This window comes from Eucyclogobius newberryi, unplaced genomic scaffold (assembly GCF_026437365.1).
Source record: "Eucyclogobius newberryi isolate DKJ021-1_F unplaced genomic scaffold, fEucNew1.0.hap1 SCAF_3, whole genome shotgun sequence".
NCBI classification, from domain to species: Eukaryota; Metazoa; Chordata; class Actinopteri; order Gobiiformes; family Gobiidae; genus Eucyclogobius; species Eucyclogobius newberryi.
The window spans coordinates 43,009,982-43,034,475 of NW_027315945.1; the positions used below are offsets into that span (position 1 = coordinate 43,009,982).

At 45.9% G+C, this 24,494-nt stretch overlaps 1 protein-coding gene across 3 annotated transcripts in view; it reads left to right on the top strand.

The window, feature by feature from the left end:
• The first annotated feature begins 12,105 nt into the window (after positions 1-12,105).
• Positions 12,106-24,494, top strand: part of LOC140373760 (rho guanine nucleotide exchange factor 2-like) — an 89,302-nt gene continuing 76,913 nt past the window's right edge. For 2 of the 3 annotated variants that reach the window (XM_072460406.1, XM_072460407.1), the window contains exons 1-5: positions 12,328-12,513; positions 19,256-19,421; positions 20,026-20,093; positions 22,477-22,540; positions 22,660-22,777. In XM_072460406.1, the coding sequence (XP_072316507.1) occupies positions 12,460-12,513; positions 19,256-19,421; positions 20,026-20,093; positions 22,477-22,540; positions 22,660-22,777 (470 nt within the window). In that variant the 5' untranslated portion in view covers positions 12,328-12,459. Of the gene's footprint in view, positions 12,514-19,255; positions 19,422-20,025; positions 20,094-22,476; positions 22,541-22,659; positions 22,778-24,494 lie in introns of all 3 variants that reach the window. The other variant, XM_072460408.1, reaches the window with a different exon arrangement.

Genomic DNA, 24,494 nt, shown 5'->3' on the forward strand with positions numbered 1-24,494 from the left:
GTCAGTATTGAACATGATTATGACATTATTGCACATATGTATGACAGTATTGCATATGATGGTCAGTGTTGCACATGGGTATGACAGTACTGCACATGTGTATGTCAGTATTGCACATGGGTTTGACAGTATTGCACATGATTATGCCAGTATTGCACATGATTATGTCAGTATTGCACATGATTATGTCAGTATTGCACATGGGTATGACAGTATTGCACATGGGTATGACAGTATTGCACATGATTATGACAGTATTGCACATGGGTATGTCAGTTTTGCACATGGGTAGGTCAGTATTGCACATGATTATGACAGTATTGCACATGGGTAGAACAGTATTGCACATGATTATGACAGTATTGCACATCGGTATGACAGTATTGCACATGGGTATCTCAGTATTACACATGATTATGTCAGTATTGCACAGGGTAAGACAGTATTGCACATGATTATGACATTATTGCACATATGTATGACAGTATTGCACATATTTATGTCAGTGTTGCACATGGGTATGACAGTATTGCAAATGATTATGTCAGTATTGCACATGGGTTAGACAGTATTGCACATGTGTATGTCAGTATTGAACATGATTGACATTATTGCACATATGACAGTATTGCACATGATGGTCAGTGTTGCACATGGGTATGACAGTATTGCACATGGGTATGGCAGTATTGCACATGGGTATGGCAGTATTGCACATGATTATGACAGTATTGCACATGGGTATGACAGTATTGCACATGGGTATGACAGTATTGCACATGGGTAAGACAGTATTGCACATTATTATGACATTATTGCACATGGGTGTGACAGTATTGCACATGGGTTAGACAGTATTGCACATGTGTATGTCAGTATTGAACATGATTATGACATTATTGCACATATATAACAGTATTGCACATGATGGTCAGTGTTGCACATGGGTATGACAGTATTGCACATGGTTATGACAGTATTGCGCATGGGTATGGCAGTATTGCACATTATTATGCCAGTATTGCACATGGGTTTGACATCATTGCACATGATTATGCCAGTATTGCACATGGGTATGACAGTATTGCACATTGCTATGTCAGTATTGCACATGGGTATGACAGTTTTGCACATGATTATGTCAGTATTGCACATTAATATGTCAGTATTGCACATAGGAATGAAAATATTGCACATTGAGTATTGCACATGGGTATGTCAGTATTGCACATGGGTTTGACAGTATTGCACATGGGTATGTCAGTATTGAACATGATTGACATTATTGCACATATGACAGTATTGCACATGATGGTCAGTGTTGCACATGGGTATGACAGTATTGCACATGGGTATGACAGTATTGCACATGGGTATGGCAGTATTGCACATGGGTATGGCAGTATTGCACATGATTATGACAGTATTGCACATGGGTATGACAGTATTGCACATGGGTATGACAGTATTGCACATGTGTATGTCAGTATTGAACATGATTATGACATTATTGCACATGATGGTCAGTGTTGCACATGGGTATGACAGTACTGCACACGATTATGCCAGTATTGCACATGATTATGTCAGTATTGCACATGATTATGTCAGTATTGCACATGATTATGTCAGTTTTGCACATGGGTATGACAGTATTGCACATGGGTGTGACAGTTTTGCACATGGGTAGGTCAGTATTGCAAATTATTATCTCAGTATTGCCCATGGGTATGTCAGTATTGCACATGATTATGACAGTATTGCACATGGGTAGAACAGTATTGCACATGATTATGAAAGTATTGCACATCGGTATGACAGTATTGCACATGGGTATCTCAGTATTACACATGATTATGTCAGTATTGCACATGGGTATGTCAGTATTACACATGATTATGACAGTATTGCACAGGGTAAGACAGTATTGCACATGATTATGACATTATTGCTCATATGTATGACAGTATTGCACATGGGTGTGACAGTATTGCACATGGGTTAGACAGTATTGCACATGTGTATGTCAGTATTGAACATGATTATGACATTATTGCACATATATAACAGTATTGCACATGATGGTCAGTGTTGCACATGGGTATGACAGTATTGCACATGGTTATGACAGTATTGCGCATGGGTATGGCAGTATTGCACATGATTATGCCAGTATTGCACATGGGTTTGACATCATTGCACATGATTATGCCAGTATTGCACATGGGTATGACAGTATTGCACATGGCTATGTCAGTATTGCACATGGGTATGACAGTTTTGCACATGATTATGTCAGTATTGCACATTAATATGTCAGTATTGCACATAGGAATGAAAATATTGCACATGATTATGTCAGTATTGCACATGATTATGTCAGTATTGCACATGATTATGTCAGTATTGCACATGAATATGTCAGTATTGCACATGGGTATGACAGTATTGCACATGATTATGTCAGTATTTTACATGGGTATTTCAATATTAAACATGGGTATATCAGTATTGAACATGATTATGTCAGTATTGCACATGGGTGTGTCAGTATTGCACATGGGTTTGACAGTGTTGCATATGATTATGTCATTATTGCACATGGGTATGACAGTATTGCACATTATTATATCAGTATTGCACATGGGTATCACAGTATTGCACATGGAGTATTGCACATGGGTATATCAGTATTGCACCTGTGTATGATAGTATTGCACATGGGTATGTCTGTATTGCACATGATTATGACAGTATTGCACATGATTATGTCAGTATTGCACATGGGTATGTCAGTATTGCACATGGGTGTGACAGTATTGCACAGGGTATGACAGTATTGCACATGGGTATGACAGTATTGCACATGGGTATAACAGTATTGCACATTATTATGTCAGTATTGCACAGGGTATGGCAGTATTGCACATGGGTATGACAGTATTGCACATGGGTATGTCAGTATTGCACATTATTATGTCAGTATTGCACATGGGTAAGACAGTATTGCACATGATTTTGTCAGTATTGCACATGGGTATGACACTATTGCACATGGGTATGTCAGTATTGCACATGGGTTTGACAGTATTGCACATTATTATGCCAGTATTGCACATGATTATGTCAGTATTGCACATGATTATGTCAGTATTGCACATGGGTGTGTCAGTATTGCACATGGGTTTGACAGTGTTGCATATGATTATGTCATTATTGCACATGGGTATGACAGTATTGCACATTATTATATCAGTATTGCACATGGGTATCACAGTATTGCACATGGAGTATTGCACATGGGTATAGGAGTATTGCACATTGGTATATCAGTATTGCACCTGTGTATGTTGTTATCTGCTTCCGAAGAGTGCACACGCTTTTTTGCTCGCTCCGCTTGCTATCGCTGCTTTCCTTATTTATTTTGCTTTTTAATCAGTTTTTGTCTTCCAAACATTTTTGCTTTAGACTTTTTCAAGTAAACCAAGGATTTTAAGAACATTTTTCCAGTTTTAACGACATATCTGACGCCAGCGACATGTCCGGGAGAAGAAGTGAGAAAGACTGTGAACGCTGTCGGAAATATCAACAAGAAATTAATGAGCTGAAAACACGGATATTTGTTTTGGAATCTGAAAAAGTTCTTCACGATACCATTCCTGTGTCAACCGACGGAAAGAAGAGCACACTTTTTACAAGAAAAACTGCTACTTTCAACCTAAACCGCAGTGACTCTGTGTCGTTTCCAAAACTGTCTAAAAACCAGAAAGACCAGGCTGTTTCTTGGAACAAACTTGGAGCAAAGCCTAAACGATACAAAGATAAGGTGAAGTCACCTAAAATACAGCTCACCAACAGATTTTTACCACTTTCAGAGATGGAATTAAATGAAAAAAGGAAAGATGACGTGGCTAAAATACAGCGAGGAGGATCTGTGCCAGGAGCCAAGGTCACGCAGATTGTTTTAGTTGGGGACGGCGCGATAAGTCACGTGACGCATGAAAAGATAAACACACATTCTTTTCCAAGCGCCACTGTTTCTGAAATAACGTCACTCCTTCCAAATATTATGGCTAAGCATGGAGGAGCTAAACAGCTGATTGTGCACGTGGGTGCAGTGGACATGCGGCGGGAACAGACTGAAGTTTTGAAAAAAGACTTCTTGAAGTTATTCGACGTGCTTGATAAAATGGAAATCAAAACATTCATAAGTGGACCTCTTCCAAACATCGACAGGAGGATAAACAAGTTTAGCCGGCTTCTTCAGCTGAACACATGGCTGTCCAAAGAGTGCTCCCCGAGAGGACTACACTACATTGAGAACTTCTATCTATTCTGGAAACGAGAGGACCTGTTTAAGAGAAATGGCCCCCACCTATGCAGAGGTGGAGTGAGGGTGCTGACAGAGAACCTGCTCCACGCTCTGAGGCATTGGACTGGGCCTGGACAGGGTCCTGAGCAGATAGTTAGAGAAGAGAGGAATGAGAGAAGAATTCCTGCTCCATCAGCCAGAGACCGAGCCAATGTTTCAACATCAAAAGCACCACAACCTCAGCCTCCACCAAAGGATTCATCAGCAGCTGCTCCACCACCACCAGCAAAGGATTCAGCTCCAGCTGCTCCACATTCACCTCCACCGCCTCCAGCAAAGGAACAATCTTCAAAGGCCTTGGACCCATCTGTGACAAGCCCAACAACATCCCTGTCATCGCCCCTGCCTTCACACCAGCCCTGGGTTCCCCCTGCAACATCTACTCCCACTAAAGATTCATCATTCTCCTTCTCATCTCCACTCTCACCCATGGGCCTTCCCAGCCATTTTGAAAGTCTGATCAAATCAGGCATTAAGATGGCTCCACTCACGCCCAATATAGCAAGGGCTATGCCGACTACACCAACAAAAGCCCCACCACCCATCCCCCCTCGCCTCTCACCTGGTCCCAAACTCTCCTTGGCTACAAAAGCCCCACCACCCATCCCCCCTCGCCTCTCACCTGGTCCCAAACTCTCCTTGGCTACAAAAGCCCCACCACCCATCCCCCCTCGCCTCTCACCTGGTCCCAAACTCTCCTTGGCTACAAAAGCCCCACCACCCATCCAACCTCGCCTTTCACCTGGTATCTCCCATAGCTAGGATGCACTGGGTCTCAGCGTTGCCGGGACTTATTGTCACATTAAAAATCAACCCAACCCGGGGCCCTATGTAAAAAGAGCCCCCCCTAGTGCTATTTCTGTAGTCACATCATCACAGAGATGGAAAAACAAAATGCGAGTCAGGCCCAATCTGAGAAATGTGATTCATATTCCCTGTGAAAAGATAAAGCCCAGTCCCACTGAAACTAGTCTGAAACTTGCTGTGCTAAATGTCAGATCCTTATGTAACAAATCTCTCTTAATTAATAATTGTATTTCTTCTTATAATCTTGATCTTATGTTTTTAACTGAAACATGGCTTGACAAAAACACAGGAAATGTAGTTCTGATAGAATCTGCTCCACCCAACTTTAAGTTTGAATCTCAAACACGAGAAAACAAAAAAGGGGGTGGAGTCTGTGCTGTCTTTAGAGATGAAATAATTACCCGCAGGTTGTCTTTTGGGGTGTTTTCATCATTTGAGTATGTATCCTTTAAAATGGAGCTAAAACGGTCTCCATCCATTCTCTTCATTGTTTTATACAAGCCTCCCCAGCACTGCCAACGTTTTATTGATGATTTTACTGAGATGCTTTCAGTCATATGCACAGACTTTGATGGTTTGGTCATTACAGGTGATTTCAATGTGCATGTTGATAATGTTTGTGACAGAAACGCTAAAGAGCTTGATGCTGTCCTTGAAACCTTCAGTCTTACTCAGCATGTGAGAGGCCCCACCCACAGCAAAGGACACACTCTAGATCTCATAATTACAAAGGGGGTAAATATTTCAAATGTTAATGTGATCAATGTTGCTCTGTCTGATCATTTCTGTGTCTTCTTTGACCTGTCTGTTTCTCCCAAACCTCCGGTTGGTCCTGCAGTTGTTCAGCGGAGACACATAAGTGATGGCACAGGTGCACTGTTTATGGAAATGATAAACTTTGAAAATGTCTCATGTTCTAATGTAAATGATTTGTTGAACTCTGTTACATCTAGTGTTTTGAATGTTCTGGACACCATCGCCCCTATAAAGGCTAAAATGGTTAAAAATAAGCAGAAGGCGCCGTGGAGAAATGATGATTCGGTCAGGGCACAGAAAAGGGAGTGCCGCAGGGCCGAACGGAAATGGCGCAAGTCAAAGCTCCAGGTTCAAAAAGAGATTTACAAAGAAAAGCTGAACATGTACAACATAATCTTATGTAGAACTAGGGAAAGATATTTTTCTGAAATAATTGGAAGCTGCAGTAACAACTCGCGTGTCCTGTTTGCCACAGTAAACAGATTAACAAACCCTCCAGTTCAGCTGCCGTTAGAACTCATTTCCACATCCAAGTGTAATGAGTTTGCATTATTCTTTAATGACAAAGTTCAGGGCATTAAAAATGCTATAAATCCCACAATGCAAAAAATTACCCTAAAACCACCAAGACACTTAGAGCTAACTCACTTTGCACCAGTAACTGACAAAACTGTCCATGAGATCATCACCAGTCTGAGTTCATCTACATGCTGCCTTGATGTGTTACCCACCAGATTTCTAAAGTCTGTGCTGAACAGTTTGTTAGCACCATTCACTCACATAATTAACATGTCGCTTCAATCTGGAACATTCCCAATGTCTTTGAAAACTGCGGTCATAAAGCCTCTCCTAAAGAAGAGCAGTCTTGATGCCGCAGTACTGAGTCATTACCGGCCCATCTCTAATCTGCCATTTTGGGGCAAAGTCCTTGAAAAGGTTGTTTACAACAGTCTCATATTTCCTCTTAATAAACAACTCATTTGATGTTTTTCAGTCAGGTTTTAGACCTCATCACAGCACTGAGACTGCTCTTGTCAAGGTGACAAATGACATCCGCCTGAACACTGACACGGGCAAAGCCTCAGTCTTAATTCTGTTAGATCTGAGTGCTGCTTTTGACACTGTCGATCATGGGATCCTCTTACAGAGACTAGAGGACTGGGTGGGCATCACTGGCACTGCCCTAAACTGGTTAAGGTCCTATCTGGAAGACAGGAAGTACTTTGTTGAAATTGGTAGCTGTGTCTCAGACCACATGACCCTGACCTGTGGAGTGCCCCAAGGGTCAGTCCTGGGTCCTCTTCTGTTCAACCTCTACATGCTGCCGTTAGGTCAGTTGATACGCAGTGAAAATGTGTCCTATCACAATGATGCAGACGACACTCAGATCTATGTTTCACTGTCGGCAGGTGACTATGGACCAGTAGATTCACTCTGTCACTGCATCCAACAGATCAGTTTGTGGATGCAAAACAACTTTCTCCAGCTGAACTCAGACAAGACTGAAATAATCGTTTTTGGCCCACAGAAACAAAGAGAAAGTGTTAGCGGTCACCTCCAGAGTCTCGCTCTAAAACCTACAAACCAAATTAGAAATCTGGGGGTAATAATGGACTCAGACTTGAACTTTAACAGCCACGTCAAATGAATAACATCAGCAGCTTTTTACCATCTAAAAAACATTGCCAAAATCAAAAATATAGTGTCAAAACCAGATTTGGAGAGACTTATCCATGCGTTTGTCTCCAGTAGATTAGACTACTGTAACGGCCTGCTCACTGGCCTCTCCAAACGAGCTGTAAAACAGCTGCAGTACATCCAGAACGCTGCTGCTCGGGTCCTGACTAGAACCAGGAAGTATGATCACATTAGTCCTGTTCTCAGGTCTCTGCACTGCCCCCTGTGGCTCAGAGAAGAGACTTTAAAGCAGCTCTGCTTGTGTACAAGTCTCTCCATGGCCTAGCACCAAAGTACATCTTGGATATGTTAGTTCCATATGAACCATCTCGGACTCTGAGGACCTCAGGGACCGGCCTCCTGCTGGTGCCAGAGTCAGGACTAAACATGGACCGGCCTCCTGCTGGTGCCAGAGTCAGGACTAAACATGGACCGGCCTCCTGCTGGTGCCAGAGTCAGGACAAAACATGGGGAATCTGCGTTTCAGTTTTATGCAGCTAAAATCTGGAACAGTCTTCCTGAAGATGTGAGACAGTTTCTACTCTGACAATGTTCAAATCTAAGCTAAAAACAGTTTTGTTTAGCTGCGCATATGACTGAAAGGATTTTTTCTTTGCACTCTTCTCTTTTGTTTGTGATTTTATTAGTTTAGAAAATCAGTTGGATTGATAATTTTTAATTTAGTTAATTTTATTGTATTTCTGTTTCTGTAATTTCTTTGTGATTTGAATGCATTTTTCCTGCTGTGAAGCACTTTGAATTGCCTTGTGTATGAAATGTGCTCTACAAATAAACTTGCCTTGCCTTGCCAGGTCCCAAACTGCAGGTCCCAAATTGCAGGTCCCACACACTGCAGGTCCGAGTGTCAGACACACAGTCCCGGGCTCTCACAAACTGGGGTCGGTCTGTGAGGTCGTCCAGGATCCACTCTGCAGGTCGTACTCCACACCAGCCGTCTCCAGCTTGTCCCTCAGGAGCCGTCTCCAGCTTGTCCCTCAGGAGCCGTCTCCAGCTTGTCCCTCAGGAGCCGTCTCCAGCTTGTCCCTCAGGAGCCGTCTCCAGCTTGTCCCTCAGGAGCCGTCTCCAGCTTGTCCCTCAGGAGCCGTCTCCAGCTTGTCCCTCAGGAGCCGTCTCCAGCTTGTCCCTCAGGAGCCGTCTCCAGCTTGTCCCTCAGGAGCCGTCTCCAGCTTGTCCCTCAGGAGCCGTCTCCAGCTTGTCCCTCAGGAGCCGTCTCCAGCTTGTCCCTCAGGAGCTGATGGTGTTGAAGGCGCTGGAGAGATGAAAGAACAGGATCCTCACAGAGCTGCCAGGCTTCTCCAGGTGAGAGAGAGAGCGGTGCAGCAGGAGATGAAGGCGTCCTCCACACTGCAGCGTCCTCCACACTGCAGGGAGATGACGGCGTCCTCCACTCTGCAGGGAGATGACGCGACCTCCACACTGCAGGGAGATGACGGCGTCCTCCACATTGCAGGGAGATGAAGGCGTCCTCCACACTGCAGCGTCCTCCACACTGCAGGGAGATGACGGGGTCCTCCACACTGCAGCGTCCTCCACACTGCAGGGAGATGACGGGGTCCTCCACACTGCAGGGAGATGAAGGCGTCCTCCACACTGCAGCGTCCTCCACACTGCAGGGAGATGAAGGCGTCCTCCACACTGTCATACCCATGAGCAATACTAAGGTCCTTGGACCAGGAACTGTTGGTTCCTCGCACCCTTTTTGGGACCAGAGGAGACCGATCCTTCCAGACTGTTCCAGACTCTGGAACCATCTTCCGTTCTCCCTACGGTCACTGGACTCAGTTACTGCTTTTAAGGCTCAGCTTAAAACCTTTTTATTTAGTGGAGCCTTTTAAATGCACTTGTTTCAGGGACAGATTTGACTGTTTATTGTTGTATATGTATTGTTCACTGTAAGTTTTTAGTGTTTTTATTGTTTTATTCTGTGTTTTGTGAAGCACTTTGTGACTTCTGTCTGTGAAAGGTGCTATAGAAATAAAATTGACTTACTTACAATACTGTCGTACCCATGTGCAACACTGAAAAAAAGAGTGTTTATTTTACCATTATTAATAATAATAATAATTAAATCCGCAAGCGGCAATGATCGGCCCTCGCCACGCCGCAAGAGGAGGGGGCGTGGCTAACGCGCCCCAATTGTCCTTTTATTACATCGACTGCTGAATCTGTGATTCACATCTTCTCACTTTGTTTTACATGAAAAAGACATTTTATTTTGAATTCTTGGCAAAATGTGCGGCTTTGCCGCACAGAGACCGTGACTCTTTGAATAAAAATGTGGATAACTTTTGATGATCCTGAAGATGAGTCTCACCACATTTCATCAGGTTCATATGTCTAACGCCCTGAGGGGGAGGAGTTTGTGAAAGTCTAAAGTGTAAACATGTTCTGGCGATTTCCCCATTGGAATAACATGGGAGGTTTTGGTCATCGCTACAGCAACGACGTAACAATTATGACACGAGTCATGGAATTAGACATACACCCGATGCTATTCCGTAACACATCGAGAACACAATTCAACTTAGAATATGAAACGACACAGAAATTTCAGACATTTGTGTGGCAAGCTTGGGAGAAAACGCCAGGACTGATCACGCAGGCTGTTGTAAGCAGCCTGCGTGATCCTCCTGTGTCTCACCCTGTTTTTTCCCATGCTGGTTGGTTTTATTAGATATTCTGGAATAGGCGGGTCACATTTCTCATTGGTCAGCTTCACATCAAGGCACTTGGTATTTTTCCGTAGAGATCAAGCCTTGGGTAAACATTACCCAAACTCCTCTGGGCTGTCACACCCCCTCGGGTTAAACATCCTTTGGCCCATCTTTACGACCCCTTCACAAATGCAGTTTGTCACACACCCGTTCTTCTCTTAGACTAATGATGCAGATAATATATCACTATTATGCAGATAAAATACATCACAGAAATATAATCATATATTCACATTTTATCACACATGGGTCATTGACTTTTTTGATGGGGCCAAAATTGAGTTTTGTGTCAAATTTCATATAATTTCGCAAAACTAAACATTTAACCTCCATATAAAATCTGTAGGGGGCGCTGTGGCGCCAAATTAATTTATTTCACTTCAAGTAGGTTTAGGGCAAAGAGTTTAACAACTGATTCTAATTTGACGCAATTCGGACTTTATCTGCGCAAACGGCAGAAATGTTAAATTTGGGAGATTTCTGAAATTCTTGCTACAGTTTTCTGCTTCGCCGCACAGAGACCGTGACAGGGTCAATGTCATTTGAATAACTTTTGATGTCCCACTCCTCAGTAGCATTTTCACCCAATTTCAGCTTTTTAGGGCCAACGCCCTGGGAGGAGTTCATAAAAGTACCACGTTTGGAAAAACTCTAGAGTCATGCTTAGCCATTTTTGAAGCAATATGGCCGACATTTGGTTGGGCGGACGGCGTTGCCGTAATAATATTTTTTACTTCTCTTGTCACCATCTACCTCTGCGCCAAATTTCATGATTCTACATCAGATTTTTTTTGGGTCATTTCTATCTCTCAATGCATTTTTGGTACATTTGGGGGCGCTGACGCGCACATTCTTTTAATTTTAGAAAAGGGAAATAGCCAGAATGTAGAGAGGCACGATTTTTAAAGGTGTGAACATTTTTGTGACTTTTCGTCAATGTCACTGGGTGAAAAATAGGGGGGTTGGTCCTGAGAAGAAAGAAGAAGAAAGAAGAAGAATATTCCGATGCGAAAACAATGTTTCCCATTTTTCAAATATCATAAACTATACATTTTCGGAAAGCACTCGCGCTTTCCTACCTCATGGTGTGGGTCCCTGGTCACTGACGGGTACTTTCGTTAATTTTGAGTGGGCTCCGCCCACTTTGTGTTTTTGGCCCTCTAAACAGTAATAATGTTACATTTTTGCATTACATGTTTATATGAACTGAACATAAAGAGATGGGGAACGTATTCGTGAGCTGCTTAGGGCAAATGTAAAGTGCTCGTTTAGTGCGCACTTTTGCATGGGCTTCGCCCGTTTACAACGGTAATGTTCCATTTTCCTATTACTAATTAGTCTGCACGGGGCGTGCGTGAGTGGAGGAGTGCGTTAGTGAGTGTTTGGAAGTGGGCGAGCGCTTTGCGCTCGATTTCGTGCGCACTACGTGCGCACTTTCGCAGCCGTGCTTTGCACGGCCTTACGAGATTAATAGGCCTCTCGCAGCTTGTGGCGCTCGGGCCTAATAATAATAATAATAATAATAATAATAATAATAATAATAATAATAATAATAATAATAATATAATAATTATAATTATAATAATATAGTGGCCAATAAATACTTTGACTCATCAAAATGTATCTACCTGCGTTGCACCAATGAAATTTCCCCATGTGGGACAATAAAGGAATATCTTATCTTATCTTAAAAATATGACCGTTTCTCTCAGTCACGTGATGATCCGTGTTCGTGACACACGCGGGACTGAAGTGCGCTTGTGCCCTGCGCGCGCTCCGACCGCGGGGGGGCGGGGTTCCACGTCACATTTAACACTCGGCCACTTCCGGGTCTCTGCTGAGCGTGCGCACGTGACCCACTTCCGGACACGCCTTCTCGCGCTGCCCCTTTCATTAAAACAAACGCGCCTCAGTCCGCGCCGAGCTCCACCGAAGAGTGACGGAAACAGCCGAGTCCCAGGCCCCTCCCCCCTCCGCACGCACCGGGACCAGCGCCAGCCCCGAGACCAGGACCGGACCAGGACCGACACCAGCACCGACACCAGCACCGGAACCAGCACCGGAACCAGCACGCGGCTCGGAACAGTTCGGAGCGGTTCGGAAACACTCGGGATGTCTCGGCTCCTGGAGAAGAAAGCGGACAAAATGAAGGAGAACAACGCAAAGGTTTGACCGCGGATCTATCACAATATCAGGCTTTGACTTTTAACGGTTTTAACTGTTTTCACCGGTGCGTGCGGTCATCACGCACGCGCGGGGCTGCGGCTCACGCACGCGCGCGGCTCCGGTTCAACTCTAGACTTGTTACGGTTTTTAATCACTTTTTCCTCAGTTTGTGCTTTTTGTCGCTGCTTTTATGACTCGCGCGGCTGAGTTCCGCTTTTCGCCCCGCAGCGCGACGCGCCGCACCGCTCCCGGGTCTAGACTGCGATCTGGCGCGGCCCGGAGCGGCCCGGGGCGGCTGCGCGCGGTTCTGATTCCGTTTGTCAGAGTTTTGTGCGTTTTTTGTGCTTTTGACTGCGCGCCGTTAGAGACAGGCGCGGGAGGCGCGGGAGGCGCGGGAGGCGCGGGAGGCGCGTGGCGCTTTGTTTCTGTGAAAGGAAACGAGGAAGGAAGCGGCGGGGGAGGGGCTAGGACACGAAGGAGGAGAGAAGGACGGATTAGACGAGGAGAGAAGGAGAGGAGACAAGGAGAGAGGAGAGAAGGACGGATGAGACAAGGAGAGAGGAGAGAAGGAGAGGAGACAAGGAGAGAGGAGAGAAGGACGGATGAGACAAGGAGAGAGGAGAGAAGGAGATGAGACAAGGAGAGAGGGGAGAAGGACGGATGAGACAAGGAGAGAGGAGAGAAGGAGATGAGACAAGGAGAGTCTAGAGGAGATGAGGACAGAGGAGACACTACGGTGGCCTAAAGGGATCAGATGACAAACTCATGCTGTTTGAAATGTGTGAAACAAGAGCCGGGTTTTTAAATCAGGAAGAGGAACAGACCAGGACTTGTAGAAGGATTTAGTCCCGGTTTAGTCCTGGTTTAGTCCTCTTTTAGACCTGGTTTAGACCTGGTTTAGTCCCGGTTTAGTCCTGGTTTAGTCCTGGTTTAGACCTGGTTTAGACCTGGTTTAGTCCCGGTTTAGTCCTGGTTTAGTCCTGGTTTAGACCTGGTTTAGACCTGGTTTGGACCTGGTTTTGTCCTGGTTTGGACCTGGTTTAGACCTGGTTTAGACCTGGTTTGGACCTGGTTTTGTCCTGGTTTGGACCTGGTTTAGTCGCAGGACTAACTCTGGACTAACTCTGGACTAACTCAGGAATAACTTTGGACTAACTCAGGAATAACTTTGGACTAACTCTGGACTAACTCAGGAATAACTTTGGACTAACGCAGGACTAACTCAGGAATAACTCTGGACTAACTCTGGACTAACTCAGGAATAACTCTGGACTAACTCTGGACTAACTCTGGACTAACTCTGGACTAACTCAGGAATAACTTTGGACTAACGCAGGACTAACTCAGGAATAACTTTGGACTAACGCAGGACTAACTCAGGAATAACTCAGGAATAACTCTGGACTAACTCTGGACTAACTTTGGACTAACGCAGGACTAACTCAGGAATAACTCTGGACTAACTCAGGAATAACTCTGGACTAACTCTGGACTAACTCAGGAATAACTTTGGACTAACGCAGGACTAACTCAGGAATAACTCTGGACTAACGCAGGACTAACTCAGGAATAACTCTGGACTAACTCTGGACTAACTCAGGAATAACTTTGGACTAACGCAGGACTAACTCTGGACTAACTCTGGACTAACTCTGGACTAACTCTGGACTAACTCAGGAATAACTCTGGAATAACTCTGGAATAACTCTGGACTAACGCAGGAATAACTCTGGACTAACTCTGGAATAACTCTGGAATAACTCTGGACTAACTCTGGACTAACGCAGGAATAACTCTGGAATAACTCTGGAATAACTCTGGACTAACTCTGGACTAACTCTTGACTAACTCTGGACTAACTCTGGACTAACTCAGGAATAACTCTGGACTAACGCAGGAATAACTCTGGACTAACTCTGGACTAACTCAGGAATAACTCTGGACTAACTCTTGACTAACTCTGGACTAACTCTGGACTAACTCAGGAATAACTCTGGACTAACGCAGGAATAACTCTGGACTAACTCTGGACTAACTCAGGAATAACTCTGGACTAACTCAGGAATAACTTTGGAATAACTCTGGAATAACTCTGGACTAATTCTGGAGTCTGGACTAACTCTGGACTAACACAGAACTAACTCTGGAGTCTGGACTAACTCTGGACTAACGCAGGACTAACTCTGGACTAACTCTGGACTAACTCTGGACTAACTTTGGACTAACTCTTGACTAACTCTGGAATAACGCAGGACTAACGCAGGACTAACTCTGGAGTCTGGACTAACTCTGGACTAACTCTGGACTAACTCAGGAATAACTATGGAATAACTCTGGAATAACGCAGGACTAACGCAGGACTAACGCAGGACTAACTCTGGACTAACTCTGGACTAACTCTGGAGTCTGGACTAACTCTGGACTAACGCAGGAATAACTCTGGAATAACTCTGGAGTCTGGACTAACTCTGGACTAACTCTGGACTAACTCTGGTCTAACTCTGGACTAACTATGGAATAACTCTGGAATAACGCAGCACTAACGCAGGACTAACTCTGGAGTCTGGACTAACTCTGGACTAACTCTGGAGTCTGGACTAACTCTGGACTAACTCTGGAGTCTGGACTAACTCTGGACTAACGCAGGACTAACTCTGGACTAAATCTGGACTAACTCTGGACTAACGCAGGACTAACTCTGGACTAACTCTGGACTAACTCTGGAGTCTGGAATAACTCTGGAATAACTCTGGAATAACTCTGGAATAACGCAGGACTAACTCTGGACTAACTCTGGACTAACTCTGGAGTCTGGACTAACTCTGGACTAACGCAGGAATAACTCTGGAATAACTCTGGAGTCTGGACTAACTCTGGACTAACTCTGGACTAACTCTGGTCTAACTCTGGACTAACGCAGGAATAACTCTGGAATAACTCTGGAGTCTGGACTAACTCTGGACTAACACAGAACTAACTCTGGAGTCTGGACTAACTCTGGACTAACGCAGGACTAACTCTGGACTAACTCTGGACTAACTCTGGACTAACTTTGGACTAACTCTTGACTAACTCTGGAATAACGCAGGACTAACGCAGGACTAACTCTGGAGTCTGGACTAACTCTGGACTAACTCTGGACTAACTCAGGAATAACTATGGAATAACTCTGGAATAACGCAGGACTAACGCAGGACTAACGCAGGACTAACTCTGGACTAACTCTGGACTAACTCTGGAGTCTGGACTAACTCTGGACTAACGCAGGAATAACTCTGGAATAACTCTGGAGTCTGGACTAACTCTGGACTAACTCTGGACTAACTCTGGTCTAACTCTGGACTAACTATGGAATAACTCTGGAATAACGCAGCACTAACGCAGGACTAACTCTGGAGTCTGGACTAACTCTGGACTAACTCTGGAGTCTGGACTAACTCTGGACTAACTCTGGAGTCTGGACTAACTCTGGACTAACGCAGGACTAACTCTGGACTAAATCTGGACTAACTCTGGACTAACGCAGGACTAACTCTGGACTAACTCTGGACTAACTCTGGAGTCTGGAATAACTCTGGAATAACTCTGGAATAACTCTGGAATAACGCAGGACTAACTCTGGACTAACTCTGGACTAACTCTGGACTAACTGGAGTCTGGACTAACTCTGGACTAACTCTGGAATAACTATGGAATAACTCTGGAATAACGCAGGACTAACTCTGGAGTCTGGACTATCTCTGGACTAACTCTGGACTAACTCTGGAGTCTGGACTAACGCAGGACTAACGCAGGACTAACTCTGGAGTCTGGACTAACTGGACTAACGCAGGACTAACTCTGGACTAACTCTGGACTAACTCTGGACTAACTCTGGAATAACTATGGAATAACGCAGGACTAACTCTGGAGTCTGGACTATCTCTGGACTAACTCTGGACTAACTCTGGAGTCTGGACTAACTCTGGACTAACGCAGGAATAACTCTGGACTAACGCAGGAATAACTCTGGAATAACGCAGGACTAACTCTGGACTAACTCTGGAGTCTGGACTAACTCTGGAATAACTCAGGAATAACTATGGAATAACTCTGGAATAACGCAGGACTAACGCAGTACTAACTCTGGAGTCTGGACTAACTCTGGAGTAACTCTGGACTAACTCTGGAATAACTATGGACTAACTCTGGAGTCTGGACTAACTCTGGAATAACTCTGGACTAACTCTGGAGTCTCGACTAACTCTGGACTAACACTGGACTAACTCTGGAATAACTATGGAATAACTCTGGAATAACGCAGGACTAACTCTGGACTAACTCTGGACTAACTCTGGAATAACTATGGAATAACTCTGGAATAACGCAGGACTAACTCTGGACTAACTCTGGACTAACTCTGGACTAACTCTGGAGTAACTCTGGACTAACTCTGGAATAACTATGGACTAACTCTGGAGTCTGGACTAACTCTGGAATAACTCTGGACTAACTCTGGAGTCTGGACTAACTCTGGAATAACTCTGGACTAACTCTGGAGTCTCGACTAACTCTGGACTAACGCTGGACTAACTCTGGACTAACTCTGGACTAACTCTGGAATAACTCTGGAATAACGCAGGACTAACTCTGGACTAACTCTGGACTAACTCTGGAGTCTGGACTAACTCTGGACTAACTCTGGACTAACTCTGGACTAACTCTGGACTAACTCTGGAGTCTGGACTAACTCTGGACTAACGCAGGACTAACTTTGGACTAACTCTAGAATAACTATGGAATAACTCTGGAATAACGCAGGACTAACGCAGGACTAACTCTGGAGTCTGGACTATCTCTGGACTAACTCTGGACTAACTCTGGAGTCTGGACTAACTGGACTAACTCTGGACTAACTCTGGACTAACTCTGGACTAACTCTGGAATGACGCAGGACTAACGCAGGACTAACGCAGGACTAACGCAGGACTAACTCTGGAGTCTGGACTATCTCTGGACTAACTCTGGAGTCTGGACTAACTCTGGACTAACGCAGGAATAACTCTGGACTAACGCAGGAATAACTCTGGAATAACGCAGGACTAACTCTGGACTAACTCTGGAGTCTGGACTAACTCTGGACTAACTCAGGAATAACTCTGGAATAACGCAGGACTAACTCTGGACTAACTCTGGAATAACTATGGACTAACTCTGGAGTCTGGACTAACTCTGGACTAACTCTGGACTAACTCTGGAGTCTGGACTAACTCTGGACTAACGCAGGAATAACTCTGGAATAACTCTGGAGTCTGGACTAACTCTGGACTAACTCTGGACTAACTCTGGAATAACTATGGAATAACGCAGGACTAACTCTGGACTAACTCTGGACTAACTCTGGAGTCTGGACTAACTCTGGATTAACTCTGGACTAAGTCTGGACTAACTCTGGTCTAACGCAGGAATAACTCTGGAGTCTGGACTAACTCTGGACTAACTCTGGACTAACTCTGGACTGACTCTGGAATAACTATGGACTAACTCTGGACTAACTCTGGAATAACTATGGAATAACTCTGGAATAACGCAGGACTAACTCTGGAGTCTGGACTAACTCTGGACTAACTCAGGAATAACTATGGACTAACTCTGGAGTCTGGACTAACTCTGGACTAACTCTGGAATAACTATGGAATAACTCTGGAATAACGCAGGACTAACGCAGGACTAACTCTGGAGTCTGGACTAACTCTGGACTAACTCTGGACTAAGTCTGGACTAACTCTGGTCTAACGCAGGAATAACTCTGGAGTCTGGATTAACTCTGGACTAACTCTGGAATAACTCTGGTATAACGCAGGAATAACTCTGGAGTCTGGACTAACTCTGGACTAACTCTGGAATAACTCTGGTATAACGCAGGAATAACTCTGGAGTCTGGACTAACTCTGGACTAACTCTGGACTAAGTCTGGACTAACTCTGGTCTAAGTCTGGACTAACTCTGGTCTAACGCAGGAATAACTCTGGAGTCTGGACTAACTCTGGACTAACTCTGGAATAACTATGGAATAACTCTGGAATAACGCAGGACTAACGCAGGACTAACTCTGGAATAACTCTGGTATAACGCAGGATTAACTCTGGAGTCTGGACTAACTCTGGACTAACTCTGGAATAACTATGGAATAACTCTGGAATAACGCAGGACTAACGCAGGACTAACTCTGGAGTCTGGACTAACTCTGGACTAACTCTGGTCTAAGTCTGGACTAACTCTGGTCTAACGCAGGAATAACTCTGGAGTCTGGACTAACTCTGGACTAACTCTGGAATAACTATGGAATAACTCTGGAATAACGCAGGACTAACGCAGGACTAACTCTGGAATAACTCTGGTATAACGCAGGATTAACTCTGGAGTCTGGACTAACTCTGGACTAACTCTGGAATAACTATGGAATAACTCTGGAATAACGCAGGACTAACGCAGGACTAACTCTGGAGTCTGGACTAACTCTGGACTAACTCTGGTCTAAGTCTGGACTAACTCTGGTCTAACGCAGGAATAACTCTGGAGTCTGGACTAACTCTGGACTAACAAAAGGTGTTACGGGGGTTCCTCTGGTGGTTCCTCACAGTTAAAGTTCTCACGGTTCTCCTTTTTCTTATGGTTCTCCTGGTTCTTATCTTATCTTATGGTTCTTATGGTTCTCCTGGTTCTTATCTTATCTTATGGTTCTCCTGGTTCTCATCTGCAGAACAAAGAGAAGGACAAAGGTCTGAAGCTGAGGGAGAAGGAGGCGCGGGAGCGGGAGGTGCGCTCAGGAAACGGTCACTTCTTCACCTCCATCACTGTTTCTGCAACAACTTTGTGTTCATCATGTAACAGAAGCATCACAGCTAAAGAAGCATTGTGTTGTCCAGGTAACACACACACACACACACAGAGACACACACACACACACACTCACACACACACACACACAGAGACACACACACACACACACACACACACACACACACACACACACATGTGAAGTGGGTCATGTTTAACATTTGTGAATCAGAATCAGGTCAGAAGCAAATGACCAGTCATAGGCCCCCCTGACCCCTCCCCCTGACCCCTCCCCCTGTGACCCTTCCCCCTGACCCCTCCCCCTGACCCCTCCCCCTGTGACCCTTCCCCCTGACCCCTCCCCCTGACCCCTCCCCCTGTGACCCTTCCCCCTGACCCCTCCCCCTGACCCCTCCCCCTGTGACCCTTCCCCCTGACCCCTCCCCCTGACCCCTCCCCCTGTGACCCCTTCCCCTCTGACCCCTCCCCTTCTGACCCCTCCCCTTCTGACCCCTCCCCTTCTGACCCCTCCCCTTCTGACCCCTCCCCTTCTGAGCTCCAGACGGGCGGAGCTTCTGTCCAAACTCTACTTCCTGGTTTCAGGGGGCGGGCTTTGGTGCTACTGGGCTGTGATTGGTGCTTTTTATGAGCAACAAAACCATGTGATTAAAAAACAAGATTTATTTTTCCCAGGATGCAACGTGACGATTCACAACCGCTGCAGAGACAGTTTACCCTGCTGCGCCAAGATGAAGCAGAAGGTGAGGAACTACTAACTGTCTAAACCAGGTCTAAACCAGGTCTAAACCAGGTCTAAACCAGGACTATACCAGGACTAAACCAGGACTAAACCAGGTCTGAACCAGGACTAAACCAGGACTAAACCAGGACTAAACCAGGACTAAACCAGGACTAAACCAGGACTAAACCAGGTCTAAACCAGGACTATACCAGGTCTAAACATGGACTAAACCAGGACTAAACCAGGTCTAAACCAGGTCTAAACCAGGTCTAAACCAGGACTAAACCAGGTCTGAACCAGGACTAAACCAGGACTAAACCAGGACTAAACCAGGACTAAACCAGGTCTAAACCAGGTCTAAACCAGGACTAAACCAGGTCTGAACCAGGTCTAAACCAGGACTATACCAGGACTAAACCAGGACTAAACCAGGTCTAAACCAGGACTAAACCAGGTCTAAACCAGGTCTAAACCAGGACTAAACCAGGTCTGAACCAGGACTAAACCAGGTCTAAACCAGGACTATACCAGGACTAAACCAGGACTAAACCAGGTCTAAACCAGGACTAAACCAGGTCTAAACCAGGTCTAAACCAGGACTAAACCAGGTCTAAACCAGGTCTAAACCAGGACTAAACCAGGTCTAAACCAGGTCTAAACCAGGTCTAAACCAGGTCTAAACCAGGACTAAACCAGGTCTAAACCAGGACTAAACCAGGTCTAAATCAGGTCTAAACCAGGTCTAAACCAGGTCTAAACCAGGACTATACCAGGACTAAACCAGGACTAAACCAGGTCTAAACCAGGACTAAACCAGGTCTAAACCAGGTCTAAACCAGGACTAAACCAGGTCTGAACCAGGACTAAACCAGGTCTAAACCAGGTCTAAACCAGGACTAAACCAGGTCTAAACCAGGTCTAAACCAGGACTATACCAGGACTAAACCAGGACTAAACCAGGTCTAAACCAGGACTAAACCAGGTCTAAACCAGGTCTAAACCAGGACTAAACCAGGTCTGAACCAGGACTAAACCAGGACTAAACCAGGTCTAAACCAGGTCTAAACCAGGACTAAACCAGGACTAAACCAGGTCTAAACCAGGACTATACCAGGACTAAACCAGGACTAAACCAGGTCTAAACCAGGACTAAACCAGGACTAAACCAGGTCTAAACCAGGTCTAAACCAGGTCTAAACCAGGACTAAACCAGGTCTGAACCAGGACTAAACCAGGACTAAACCAGGACTAAACCAGGACTAAACCAGGACTAAACCAGGACTAAACCAGGTCTAAACCAGGACTATACCAGGACTAAACCAGGACTAAACCAGGACTAAACCAGGTCTAAACCAGGTCTAAACCAGGACTAAACCAGGTCTGAACCAGGACTAAACATGGACTAAACCAGGACTAAACCAGGTCTAAACCAGGTCTAAACCAGGTCTAAACCAGGACTAAACCAGGTCTGAACCAGGACTAAACCAGGACTAAACCAGGACTAAACCAGGACTAAACCAGGTCTAAACCAGGTCTAAACCAGGACTAAACCAGGTCTGAACCAGGTCTAAACCAGGACTATACCAGGACTAAACCAGGACTATACCAGGACTAAACCAGGACTAAACCAGGACTAAACCAGGACTAAACCAGGTCTAAACCAGGACTAAACCAGGACTAAACCAGGACTAAACCAGGACTAAACCAGGACTAAACCAGGTCTAAACCAGGACTAAACCAGGACTAAACCAGGTCTAAACCAGGACTATACCAGGACTAAACCAGGACTAAACCAGGACTAAACCAGGACTAAACCAGGACTAAACCAGGTCTAAACCAGGTCTAAACCAGGACTAAACCAGGACTAAACCAGGTCTAAACCAGGACTAAACCAGGACTAAACATGGACTAAACCAGGACTAAACCAGGACTAAACCAGGACTAAACCAGGTCTAAACCAGGACTAAACATGGACTAAACCAGGACTAAACCAGGACTAAACCAGGACTAAACCAGGTCTAAACCAGGACTAAACCAGGTCTAAACCAGGTCTAAACCAGGTCTAAACCAGGTCTAAACCAGGTCTAAACCAGGACTAAACCAGGACTAAACCAGGACTAAACATGGACTAAACCAGGACTAAACCAGGACTAAACCAGGACTAAACCAGGTCTAAACCAGGACTAAACATGGACTAAACCAGGACTAAACCAGGTCTAAACCAGGACTAAACCAGGTCTAAACCAGGTCTAAACCAGGACTAAACCAGGACTAAACATGGACTAAACCAGGACTAAACCAGGACTAAACCAGGACTAAACCAGGTCTAAACCAGGTCTAAACCAGGACTAAACCAGGTCTAAACCAGGACTAAACCAGGTCTGGTGTGTTTTTTTCTGCAGCAGACAAAGTTGACATTGTCCAGGAACAGTTCAGCTCTTCAGAACGTCTCCATGAGAACCAAGAGTGAGTCTCCTCCGTGTTTTTAACGTCTCTGTTTAAAGTTCTGAACTACATAGTTCTTTTGTCCTGGCGCCCTCTGCTGGACACAATTTATCACATAAAGCCTCTTCTGCCCCCTGCAGGTCAGATGCTGAAGGAGCGTCCCACGTCTGCCATTTACCCGTCAGAGCTCAGACTTTCCAAACGTGTTCGCTCCAGTTTGTCTCTGTCCAAGAGCGTTTCCACCAACAACATCGCAGGGTGACTTCATTTTCATTCCATTCATTTTGTAACGACCAAGATCACAACAGCAGTTTCCTCCAGGGCGACGGGGCGGAGCTCCGAGCGGGCGTGGGGGCGGAGCTTGTGATCGTCATGTGGGTGTGTTTCAGAGCGGGCGGAGCTTGTGATCGTCATGTGGGTGTGTTTCAGAGGGGGCGGAGCTTATGATCGTCATGTGGGTGTGTTTCAGAGGGGGCGGAGCTTGTGATCGTCATGTGGGTGTGTTTCAGAGCGGGCGGAGCTTGTGATCGTCATGTGGGTGTGTTTCAGAGGGGGCGGAGCTTGTGATCGTCATGTGGGTGTGTTTCAGAGCGGGCGGAGCTTGTGATCGTCATGTGGGTGTGTTTCAGAGGGGGCGGAGCTTGTGATCGTCATGTGGGTGTGTTTCAGAGGGGGCGGAGCTTATGATCATCATGTGGGTGTGTTTCAGAGCGGGCGGAGCTTGTGATCGTCATGTGGGTGTGTTTCAGAGGGGGCGGAGCTTGTGTGATCGTCATGTGGGTGTGTTTCAGAGCGGGCGGAGCTTGTGATCATCATGTGGGTGTGTTTCAGAGCGGGCGGAGCTTGTGATCATCATGTGGGTGTGTTTCAGAGGGGGCGGAGCTTGTGATCGTCATGTGGGTGTGTTTCAGAGGGGGCGGAGCTTGTGATCGTCATGTGGGTGTGTTTCAGAGGGGGCGGAGCTTATGATCGTCATGTGGGTGTGTTTCAGAGCGGGCGGAGCTTGTGATCATCATGTGGGTGTGTTTCAGAGGGGGCGGAGCTTGTGATCGTCATGTGGGTGTGTTTCAGAGGGGGCGGAGCTTGTGATCGTCATGTGGGTGTGTTTCAGAGGGGGCGGAGCTTATGATCATCATGTGGGTGTGTTTCAGAGCGGGCGGAGCTTGTGATCGTCATGTGGGTGTGTTTCAGAGGGGGCGGAGCTTGTGTGATCGTCATGTGGGTGTGTTTCAGAGGGGGCGGAGCTTATGATCATCATGTGGGTGTGTTTCAGAGCGGGCGGAGCTCGTGATCGTCATGTGGGTGTGTTTCAGAGGGGGCGGAGCTTGTGATCGTCATGTGGGTGTGTTTCAGAGGGGGCGGAGCTTGTGTGATCGTCATGTGGGTGTGTTTCAGAGCGGGCGGAGCTTGTGTGATCGTCATGTGGGTGTGTTTCAGAGGGGGCGGAGCTTGTGTGATCGTCATGTGGGTGTGTTTCAGAGCGGGCGGAGCTTGTGATCGTCATGTGGGTGTGTTTCAGAGGGGGCGGAGCTTGTGATCATCATGTGGGTGTGTTTCAGAGGGGGCGGAGCTTATGATCGTCATGTGGGTGTGTTTCAGAGGGGGCGGAGCTTGTGATCGTCATGTGGGTGTGTTTCAGAGGGGGCGGAGCTTATGATCGTCATGTGGGTGTGTTTCAGAGGGGGCGGAGCTTATGATCGTCATGTGGGTGTGTTTCAGAGGGGGCGGAGCTTATGATCGTCATGTGGGTGTGTTTCAGAGGGGGCGGAGCTTATGATCGTCATGTGGGTGTGTTTCAGAGGGGGCGGAGCTTGTGTGATCGTCATGTGGGTGTGTTTCAGAGGGGGCGGAGCTTGTGTGATCGTCATGTGGGTGTGTTTCAGAGCGGGCGGAGCTTGTGATCGTCATGTGGGTGTGTTTCAGAGGGGGCGGAGCTTATGATCATCATGTGGGTGTGTTTCAGAGCGGGCGGAGC